General features: G+C 39.4%; 1 protein-coding gene across 7 annotated transcripts in view; it reads left to right on the top strand.

Moving 5' to 3' along the window:
• herc1 (HECT and RLD domain containing E3 ubiquitin protein ligase family member 1) overlaps window positions 1-8891 on the top strand; it is a 106176-nt gene extending 97285 nt beyond the window's left edge. For all 7 annotated transcript variants that reach the window (XM_056461516.1, XM_056461514.1, XM_056461518.1 and 4 more), the window contains exons 76-78: window positions 1701-1853; window positions 1933-2238; window positions 8231-8891. In XM_056461516.1, the coding sequence (XP_056317491.1) occupies window positions 1701-1853; window positions 1933-2238; window positions 8231-8416 (645 nt within the window). In that variant the 3' untranslated portion in view covers window positions 8417-8891. The remainder of the gene's footprint in view (window positions 1-1700; window positions 1854-1932; window positions 2239-8230) is intronic.
• Window positions 8892-12138: the final 3247 nt, after the last annotated feature.

Here is a 12138-nt window from a genome sequence, read left to right as displayed (position 1 = left end):
TTAAAAAGTGAATTAATAATATTAATAAAAACCGCCCAGAAGGAAAACAGCTTGATTAAATTGAAATATTATAAAAAAGTTATATATTCAATAATAAAAGGAAAATAATCACAAATTGTACATGTTCCCTTCAGACATATACGCGTCTGCTCTTTCACGTATTACATGTAATGTATAGACCCTGAAAAAATTGTATGAGGAAATCACTAAATTTAGTTTATTTCATTTAATTACATTTTTTTTTTATTATACATAAAAGGAAATGTATAATAAAAATCTGTACATAGTTCTGTAAATAAAAAAAGGCAGAAGTTGTCTTTTAAAATGTTGAGAACTGCTGTTTTTACTGAGTGCATTAAGTAGTAATTAATGCTGACAAAAGATATTAAAGTTGTATAATTTAGGTAAACATGAATTAAATAATCATGAACTCCATGGGCTCCATTTTAATGATCTACGCGCAAAGGCATTAAGGGTGTGTCCGAATCCACTTTTGCTATTTTAAGGATGTAAAAATCCACTCTGTGCCGCAGCGTATGGTCTAACAGGTTTGTGCTTATTCTCTTATTGAGTTCTGGGTGGGTTTTGAGAATAATGTGTATTAAACCAATTAGAGTCTCATCTCCCATTCCCTTTAAGAGTCAGTTGCGTCACACCATCGCGCACTTGCTATTTACATGGTGGACTTTGTAAGTGGAAAAACTGAATGCTTCACTAGCGAGAAAACAGTTAAACAGCATCTGCAGCACAAGGATAAAGAACGAGCCTCCTCTATTCAACCTCTTTACTTTCTCTTTCTCTTCACTATTACTCTTTACTTCACTCCTTTACTTTCGTGGAGTAAAGAAACGGTGGAAACCCACTGAAGACATCTATAAGTCTACATATTTTATTTCATTTGTTAAGCACAAAGGTTTGTTTCAAAACTATTTTTAAGTTCAGTTCTAATTTCCAGCCAAGGAATAAATGACCAATAATAACGAAGTGTGGTCAAAAAACTGAGTTATATCCAAACACACGTCCTGTTCTTATGCCCCATATGGTCCAAAACCCGACAGGTGGACAAATCTAAGCTTGTTTTTATTAAAACAAATATAAATGTGCACATAATAAATAATACTACTAATGACATTATACAAAAGCAAGTTGTCATGAATAACCTGAAAAACAGCCCCCTGAGATGAAGAAGGGATGCAGGCAGTGTTATTTATATTTATGTTTTAATATTTTAATCCTTTAATTCTTTTTCATTTGTAAAGATATTTGTGTATTGCTGTAGATCCTGTGTGTATAAAGCAATGTGTACGTGTTTAAGTTGCACAACTAACATGCTCTGCGCTGGACTTTAGACCTGCTTTCCATCTATTTTAGTTCCTCAAAATAGCAACGCGCCAACAATGCGCCTTAACACGCCACTTTTCAAGACTGACACACCCATGAGTCCACAAAGTGGCGCAAATGGATTTGCTATTTAAACAACGCGGCGGAAAACGGGGAAATTAGGGTTGTGCTGGTCTGAAAATAGCAACACATCGTGCCAAACATGTCTTGCACCTTATTGCGCCGGGTGTATGATAGGGCTCCATGTATAACTCAATTATCTAAACTCTACTAAACCAAAAATGTGGGCAATATTATTTATTTCCATTCCCAGGTGTTAATACTTGGTTTTGTTTGTTTATTTGTTCATCTGTAAATAGATGATTCCACTGGACTCATTTGTCGGCCAAAGTGCGGATGGTAAAATGGTTCCCATCATTCCCGGAGGAAACAGTATCCCGCTGACATTCTCCAACAGGAAGGAGTATGTAGAGCGGGCCATTGAGTATCGACTCCATGAAATGGATCGTCAGGTGTGTTGAGTGCTTTCTATAAAGGTGTGTGTATTCAGTGAGCGGTCCTCTGATCCTGCCGTTGACATGTTGTGTTCAGGTGGCGGCGGTGCGCGAGGGCATGTCCTGGATCGTGCCGGTTCCTCTGCTGTCGTTACTGACGGCGCGGCAGCTGGAGCAGATGGTCTGCGGGCTGCCAGAGATCAGCGTGGAGGTGCTGAAGAAGGTGGTGCGCTACAGAGAGGTGGATGAGCAGCAGCAGCTAGTGCAGTGGTTCTGGCAGACGCTGGATGATTTCTCCAATGAGGAGAGGGTGCTCTTCATGCGCTTCGTCTCGGGACGCTCACGACTGCCCGCCAACACTGCTGACATTTCTCAGAGGTTTCAGATCATGAAGGTGGACCGGGTGAGAATCTGCATGCTTTTACGGATTCCGATGAAGCACATAATACCCAAAAATGGTCTAAATGATATTGTTGAGAGTGGAAAAAATCACTTTTATTCAGAATGATTTTTATGAGAAATGATGTACAAAAAGCATTTAAACATTTACAGCATTTCATTTTGAAGGACTCGTCCCTGTGCCCTAGTACCTAGTGTTTGCCCTTAAGGGTGTGAGCCCTACTGAATGAAATGCAGTGTGCGACACCAAACTTCGCTGCTCTGTTAGTAAAATTTTGTAGCTTTCAAAGTGGAGAGCAGGGGTCTCAAACTCAATTTACCTGGGGGCCGCTGGAGGCAGAGCCTGGGTGAGGCTGGGCCGCATCAGGTTTTCTACAAGAAATGAATTATATTATTAACTGTTAATTTCTAATTTGGTTTATTTTTTCATCTTATTTTGTGAAATGAGAGATTTGAGACGGTTGTTTTTTTAAACACAAAATAAGATAAAAACAAACCAATTAAAAATGAATAAGAAAATAAATCAATCAGTAATAAATAAATAATAATACTAATAATTAGATTTACTGTTATCAGCTGTGCTGTTGTAACAGAAAAAGAAGCAACACTGTGTTATTTTCATTTGTTTTGGCTACTTTTACACCATATAGAAAAATATGTAATGTTTATTGTGTGAGGCAATGCAAATGCAATGCAAGGCAAGTTTATTTATATAGCACATTTCATACACAGTGGCAATTCAAAGTGCTTTACATAAACAGGAATAAAAGAAACAAGTATAAGAGAAATAAAAACAAATAATAAAAGTGGTAAAAAATAAAATAAATAAATAAGCATAAAAACAGATAAAATGTGTTATGAAAGAATGAAAAAGAAGAGAAAAACATAATCGTGCGATCTGTCGGACATAGCACAGTGCTCATTCAGTAAAGGCACAGCTAAACAGATGTGTTTTCAGTCTTGATTTGAATGTGCTTAATGTTGGAGCACATCTGATCATTTCTGAAGCTGATTCCAGCAGCGAGGGGCGTAGTAGCTGAAGGCCGATTCACCCTGCTTTGACTGAACTCTCTTGGAATTTCTAGTTCATATGATCCTAAAGATCTGAGTGATCTGTTAGGTTTGTATTCAGTGAGCATATCTGTAATGTATTGAGGTCCTAGGCCATTTAGTGATTTATAGACCAGTAATAATACTTTAAAATCTATTCTGAATGTAACTGGGAGACAATGTAAAGACCTGAGGACAGGTGTGATGTGCTCTGATTTCTGGTTCTGGTCAGAATTCTGGCTGCAGCGTTCTGGATGAGCTGTAACTGTATGACTGTCTTTTTGGGAAGGCCAGTGAGGAGGCTGTTACAGTAATCCACCCTGCTGTTGATAAAAGCATGAACAAGTTTCTCTAAGTCTTCACTGGAAACAAAGCATCTAATTCTTGCAATGTTTTTGAGATGATAGTATGCTGATTTACTAACTGCTTTGACATGACTATTGATTTGAAACTCAGATCTGACTCCAGAGTCACACCAAGATTCTTGACCTTATTTTTTGTTGTTTGACATTTAGTGCCAAGGTACGCATTCACCTTGAGAACCTCATCTCTGTTCCCAAATGCAATCACTTCAGTTTTCTCTTTGTTTAACTGAAGAAAGAAATGCAATTCAAGTAGCGCGATGCAAATGACCCACAAATAGCGGTGTGACCCCATAATTGGTCTGGGTTACCGGGGACTCTTATTGCCGATGGACAGGTGTCAATATGTGACTGCACTGATTTATATACATTTATATATTTATAATGTCCCGCTGGACAGAAACTTCAAAACTATTTTGAAGTGTTGTGAATGAAGTGTACTGGGACGAATGTCCTCGTGTGCCCAATAGAAGCGAGGCAGCCAGCAGGCATGGAGCTAAACACTCACAACGCTGCTGTATCAAATGCAAATGTACCAGCTGATTCCTCGCCCCCGAGAGCCATATACCCCACCGTGATTGGTGGGTTCGTTCAGCCCGCACACAATGCTGTAAAGTGACATACATATTAAACTTGCGGGCCACACTAACATTAAACTTTCAAGTTAAAGTGGGGGCCACAAACTATCGTCCAGCGGGCCGCGAGTTTGAGATCGCTGGTGGAGAGTTTTGATCACTTGGGTTTGGAATGACATTTCAATATGGCAACTGTGACTTTCACTCCGAAGTGCCCTTTGTTGGCGTGTTACAAATGTGTGATAGTGTTCACAACAGAAATGTCTTTAACTTCTTTAGTTTGCTTTATATTTTTTTTAGTGGCATTCACTATAAACAACATTTATTATAAAGATCAAACCTTACAAATGTATTGGAAGTAAATCTACATTCATGTAGGAAATGCAATGTCCAGATACTAGCATGAATCCAGATTTGTGCGCACTTCGCTCATGTTTAAAGTCATTTTGGAGTTAATCTCGGAATACATTTCTAGATATTAAAAAAAATTATCAATGGATTTTATTAAATACCGTTGTTGTTCTTGAATAATATATTAAACAATATTTAAACATGAAATAATATTTGTAATTTGAAAAACTGTAAAATAAGAATTGAAATATAATCTTCTTATATCTTTTTAAAATAATTTCTAATAAAATCTGTAACATTTACTTAAGTTTGTATTTTTTCCCAAATTTATAGAACTTAAATTTTCATTGAGTAATCTATTATTACAGTTTGATATTTTGGGCCTCTTCATTCAGTTTAACCATGTGTTTTTACACCAACAAGCTTGCATTTTGAAGCCATGTCATGTTTTCTTACTTTTTAGGAATAGAGATTGAGAGAGGAGAAAACATTTAAAAATAACAGCAGTTTTATATGGGATCAAATTAGATTTAAAAAAATCATTTGATTTGTTTTGATTATACAGAGGAGAATTTTGAAAAACATTTTTGATCCATTTTAAATGTTGACTATAGACTGGGTGTTGTTCAGTAGTTTTAGGACCACTTTTATGAAAAGTTTTGATCCACTTCAAATGTTGACTACTGTATATTGTGTATATACTGTATATTTGCTGGCAGCTAGCTCTCTGCAACTCTCACATGGTCACTCACTGAAGCTTAGTAGGGCTGCGCCCGGTCAGTACCTGGATGGGAGAACACATGGGAAAGCTGGGTTGCTGCCGGAAGTGGTGTTAGTGGGGCCAGCAGGGGGTGCTCAATCTGCAGTCTGTGTGGGTCCTAACCATAGACTGTAAAATATATGGACGGAGCATCCGTGACGTCACCCATAGGTTTCTGAACACTGCAAAAGAAGCTACAAGTAAGGCGCGGCCAACCGTCGCCATTTTGTTCGCGCGTCATCGCACCCACAGCGGGATACCAAACAAGGGCAAAGAGGCGGAGAGTGGGCGGAGCTACAGACGCCTGCTGGCACTTTGCTTAGACCAAGCGGCAACCTCCCGCTCTCCCTCGGGAGGCCAATACGGAAGTAACTGAAACTGCAATTCATCAAAATTCCGCTAGTCCTGGCTCCATAATAGAGCAAAGTGCAATTGAGCCCACTGTTAGAATGGGCAACTTTACAGCAGAAAAAAAGGTGTTTACAGCCTGGTACAAAGAACCATTTTGGTTCATATAGCTATTATTACCCTCCATGACAACTGTGAGGGGGGTGAATTTTTTTATAACTCATCCATTTCCTTTATATTAGGTTATTTTAAGTTTGCATAATTAAGGGCGTGGCCACTTGAGTGACAGCGAGGTCTCGCTGGTCGCCGTCACTTCACCTGAACTGAATCCGGCAGATTAGCCACTGATCTCGGCATATTCATCGTATTTTTGTGTTGTTTTATGTGGGTTTACACAGTCAGCTGCCTTTTGGACTTATTTCTTACAATTATCAGATGATATGGGATGCTGTGTGCATTTAATTGTGCTCACAAACCATTCACGTGGCCTCCTTTTCCCATGTGAGTAAAGTTATATACTTGTATACCATCTCTATAAATGTATTTGTTTTATTTAAGATCATTTATCATTAATATTTTTCTTTAGACCCGTAAAGCACTCCAGAATGTGCCAGATTGATTATCTGTAGGCTCTAGAACAGTCATCTGAAGCGTTATAATACAGTGTTATGCTGGATTTCATCAATAGTCTTGCATTTACTAACACACACACACATCTGAAGTGTTTGGATGTAATTCGCGTTTACCTCCTGTAGAAAAACATCATAAGAACAATGTTTAGTGGCTCAATGTATTACTACAGTGTTTTTGAAAGTCTAAACACTTTATTGATATAGTGTACAGCCAAGCACATGTGGTCAGAACACAAACGAGTCGCAGGTAATAAAGTATCAAGCGTTTCTCCCAAAGTAAAGTCTGTCTGCCAGGTCTAAGCAAAGTGCCAGCAGGTGTCTGTAGCTCCGCCCACTCTCCGCCTCTTTGCCCTTGTTTGGTATCCCGCCGTGGGTGCGATGACGCGCGAACAAAATGGCGACGGTTGGCCGCGCCTACTTGTGGCTTCTTTTGCGCTCTTCAGAAACCTATGGGTGACGTCACGGATGCTACGTCCATATATTTTACAGTCTATGGCTTAGACCTAGCAGACAGACTTTACTTTGAGAGAAACGCTTAATACTTTATTACCTGCGACTCGTTTGTGTTCTGACCACATGTGCTTGGCTGTACACTATATCAATAAAGTGTTTAGACTTTTAAAAACACTGTAGTAATACAGTGAGCCACTAAACATTGTTCTTATGACGTTTTTCTACAGGAGGAAAACGCGAATTACTTCCAAACACTTCAAATATAGTCTGTGTTAGTAAATGCAAGACTATTGATGTAATCCAGGCATAACACTGTATAATAACGCTTCAGATGACTGTTCTAGAGCCTACAGCTAATCAATCTGTCACATTCTGGAGTGTTTTACGGGTCTAAAGAAAAATATTAATGATAAATGATCTTAAATAAAACACACACATTTATAGAGATGGTATATAAGTATATAACTTTACTCACATGGGAAACGAGGCCACGTGAATGGTTTGTGAGCACAATTAAGTGCACACAGCATCCCATATCATCTGATAATTGTAAGAAATAAGTCCAAAAGGCAGCTGACTGTGTAAAGCCACATAAAACAGAATAAAAATATGATGAATATGCCGAGATATGTGGCTAATCTGCCGGATTCAGCTGAGGTGAAGTGACGGCGACCAGCGAGACCTAGCTGTCACTCAAGTGGCCACGCCCTTAATTATGCAAACTTAATATAACCTAAAATAAAGGAAATGGATGAGTTATAAAAAAATTCACCCCCCTCACAGTTGTCATGGAGGGTAATAATAGCTATATGAACCAAAATCTTTCTTTGTACCAGGCTGTAAACACCTTTTTTTCTGCTGTAAACTTGGCCATTCTAGCAGTGGGCTCAATTGCAACTTGCTCTATTATGGAGCCAGGACTAGCGGAATTTTGATGAATTGCAGTTTCAGTTACTTCCGTATTGGCTTCCCGAGAGAGAGCGGGAGGTTGCCGCTTGGTCCTAACATCCCAGTATATTGATGGGGACTCTATACTGCTCAGTGAGCGCCATCTTTAGGGTGAGACCGAGGTCCTGACTCTCTGTGGTTGTTAAAAATCCCAGGATGTCCTTCGAAAAAGAGTAGTGGTTTAAGCCCGACATCCTGGCCAAATCTGCCCACTGTCTATCATGGCCTCCTAACCATCCCCATATTATTATTGCCTTCATTGCTCTGTCTCCTCTCCACCAATCAGCTAGTGTGCGGTCTGGTGCAATATGGCTGCCGTCGCGTCATCCAGGTGGAAGCTGCACACTAGTGGTGGATGAGGAGATTCCCCCCCAAAAATGTGTAAAGTGTTTTGAGTGTCCAGAAAAGCGCTATATAAATGTAAGGAATTATTATTATTGTGCGGCATTTAATGTGTGTGTGTGTGTGTGTGTGTGTGTGTGTGTGTGTGTGTGTGTGTGTGTCTGCTCTCTTTCAGCCATACGACAGTCTTCCCACCTCTCAGACCTGCTTCTTCCAGCTCCGCCTTCCACCCTACTCTAGCCAATCAGTGATGGCGGAGCGGCTCCGTTACGCTATTAATAACTGCCGTTCCATAGACATGGACAACTACATGCTGTCCCGCAATGTGGACAATGCAGAGGGTTCAGACACGGATTACTGAGCCCCCTCCACATCAATCAACTCTGTGCGGGACTCCATTAAGTATTTGGTGCAGGCTTTTATGATTTTATGATAACAGATGTTTTCACGAACACATAATCAAGTCTTTTTATTTCACCTTTGGTTTCTTAGCAATTCAGCAGAACTTGCCGCACAATCTGTTTACACATGCGTACAGACACGCACACACACGCAGGCACCTACATGTGTGCTGATGTGTAGTCTTTACGTTAAAGCACAGTCTCTGCTCTTCAGTTGTTTGGTTCTGCCTTCTTTTTCAGGATATTCTGCATGAAGAGTGTTTGTTTTATTTAAAAAACTGTATAGAATAATGACAAAAAAAGACAAATATTGTACATTGTGTATAATGCTTCATTAGGAAATTGTTTTACATGAGTATCTGTATTTATTTCCATTTTTTGAAACGCCTACACCAGGTTTCTTATGTCAGATGCAATAAATGGTTGAATCTGAAACTACATTTTCTAGGAATTATTGCTCACAAAAACTAAAGAAAAATACCCCAAACAGCAAATCCACTGCATATCCACATTCTCTTTAATTTAGCAAGGATTAAAGGGATTGTCCGACCATATAATATTCACCCTTACTAAGTTCCAACTGAGCTGATGCTTGTGTTCTAGATTAAATGCAGTTCAGGATCTGCACCAGTGTTAATGGTTTTGAACCGTCTCTCTCACATGTCTTGTAAGGCACACTCTATATAGAAGCTGTTCATTTTATTGACAGAAGTTTGCTTTTTTTTATATATTGTTGCTTAATATCATGGCTTCAGCTGCAGCCAGGGTTCGGCATCAAAGTATCCTAATTATTATGCTGATCTGCGAGTGTAGTTCCTACACATCTCAATAGGGCCAGACAGAATCTGCGGACATTTTGTGCTATTTCTGCAGAGAATCTGCGAGTGATTTTGGGAGTATCATAACTGAAAACTTAATATATGAAATATAAAAATCATACCTTTTAAACTTTTAATTATTGTTTGCAAACCTAGTTAGATCCACTTATTTGGTAAACAAAGCAAGTCTCTCATAATATATCTATGTCTTGTCTACTTTACAAACTGTATTGTAAATAAATCATAAGAACATTTTAGTCAATAATATTAATGAAATTTATTTAAAAAACGAAATAAAAATAATTTTACACATTTACACAAGTAAATAAATAGACTCAATGATGAGCTTAAAAGCTGCAGATTAGATTAGATTAGATTAAACTTTATTTTCATTACACATGTACAAGTACAAGGCAACGAAATGCAGTTTAGGTCTAACCAGCAGTGCAATAGCAGCAAGTGCGAGATACAGGTATAAGTTATAAAGTGCAGTTATAGAAAAACTATGGTGATATTTACAGATGGATGTACTATGAACATTATATACAGGTTGTATTAAAAGGTTGTACAAAAGAGTCAGTGAGGGGCAGAGTTCAAAAGGAAGACAGCTCTGGGGAAAAAGCTGTTCCTCAGTCTGCTGGTTTTTGTCCAGGGGAGCCTAAAGCAGTCAACAGAAAAACAGAGAAAACAGTCTGTGAGCAGGGTGAGAGGTGTCTTTAAGAATACTGCGTGCTCTGCGCAGACAGTGTTTCTTCTGGATGTCCTCTATGGCTGGCAGTGTAGTCCCTGTGATGCGTTGGGCAGTTTTCACCCCCCGCTGCAGTGCCTTACGCTCAGCAACAGAGCAGCTTCCATACCAGACCGTGACGCAGTTGGTCAGGATGCTTTCTATTGTGCAGCGGTAGAAGTTCACCAAGACAGCTGATGAAAGCTGGTTTTTCTTTAGTTGCCTCAAGAAGAATAGGCGCTGGTGAGCCTTCTTGACTAGGCTGGAGGTGTTGGTGGTCCAGGAAAGGTCCTTAGAGATGTGGGTCCCCAGGAACTTGAAGGATGAGACAGGCTCAACGGCCATCCCATTAATGTGGATGGGATCATGTGAGCCTGTTCGTCCCTTCCTGAAGTCCACAATGAGCTCCTTGGTCTTGCTGGTGTTAAGGAGCAGATTATTGTTGGTGCACCAGGTGGCCAGATGCTGTATCTCCTCCCTGTAGGCAGTCTCATCATTATTGCTGATTAGACCAATCACTGTGGTGTCATCTGCGAATTTGATGATGGTGTTGGATCTGTTCACAGGCCTACAGTCGATGGTAAAAAGGGAGTAGAGGAAGGGGCTCAGCACGCAGCCCTGTGGTACACCAGTGTTGAGTGTGACGGTGGTTGAGCAGATGTGGCCTGATCTAACATTCTGAGGTCTGTTAGTCAGATATTCCATAACCCAGTTGCAGAGAGACGTGTCGATATCCAGGTCTCTGAGTTTGATCAGTAACTTAGAGGGTATGACAGTGTTGAATGCTGAGCTGAAGTCAACAAACAGCATTCGTGCATAAGTGTTTTTATTGTCCAGGTGTGTGAGGACAGAGTGCAGTGCTATGGAGACGGCATCTTCTGTGCTCCTGTTGCCACGGTAGGCAAACTGATGTGGGTCCAGTGTGGATGGCAGAGAGTCTTTCAGATGTGCCAGGACCAACCGCTCAAAGCACTTCATGATGATGGGTGTAAGTGCTACAGGGCGGTAGGCATTCAGGCATGTTGGGCTGGAGATTCCTGCGTGCGCAGATTTCATTCACCTACATATGGACCTAGACAACAGTAAGTTTTCATTTTCTGTCAGTCTTAGTAGACAATGTAACTACAGAACAGTCAAGCTTTAATTGTCAACACTTTTTGGCCAATTGCTAATGGTCTAATCCAATTCAATGATTTATGCTAAGCTAAGCTTAAAGTACTCCTGCCAGACCTGGAGATCGGCTGAATGGATTGAAAAATGGTAAAAGTCAACTGCTTAACTTTAGGGGAGCTGTGAAATTAGTGCACTTTCAACAAAGAAAAAAATAATTGACACAAATTATTTAATTGAGCTTCGTAAGGCCAGTTAGCGCAGAACATGAATTTTGTTTGTATAATTTGATCATATATGTTCTCGAAGGAATGGGAGAAATTGACTGAATTGTAGTAGGCAAATCCACTGAGAAGTACCCCTGTTTCAGCTAATGTTAAAATCTTGCTTGATGTATTAAAGAAAAAGTCTGCATCTTGAAGGGCCTGAGGGTGACTCGATTAACAGCAAACTTTAGTTTTTGTGTGTATAAAAAAATGCAGCTTATTTTTATATTTCTCCTCTTACAAAAAAGTCCTGAAGGAATGTAGATCTCTGTGCAGGAAACATGGGCATTTAACATGTGTGTGTGTGTGTATATATATATATATATATATATATATATATATATATATATATATATATATATATATATATACTGATACTGGAATGTTTCCACAATCTGAACTGTTATGGCATATATATATATATATATATGCCATAACAGTTCAGATTGTGGAAACATTCCAGTATCAGAAACAGGAGAAACCAGGCTTTGCTGGAGTGATTAATTCTATTCTAACTAAACATCATGGGCAGAGCTTCAGTCTGGATGTTGGATTTTTATTGTCCAAATTCTAGCCTAGAACTACTCTAATATTTTAGGATTTCCCAAATTTGTCTCAGACAACCAAATTGGGGCTAAAATTATAGCATGAGTCAGGCTTTAGGTTAGCGGAGTAATTTCTGCAGGCGTCCCACAGGAATATGATCATGACAATTCTATGGGATCCTGCAGAAGTGGAATGAATCCATTTCCTTCAGATTA

Source organism: Danio aesculapii, chromosome 7 (genome assembly GCF_903798145.1).
Source record: "Danio aesculapii chromosome 7, fDanAes4.1, whole genome shotgun sequence".
NCBI lineage: Eukaryota > Metazoa > Chordata > Actinopteri > Cypriniformes > Danionidae > Danio > Danio aesculapii.
This window is presented reverse-complemented; position numbering and strand designations above follow the sequence as displayed.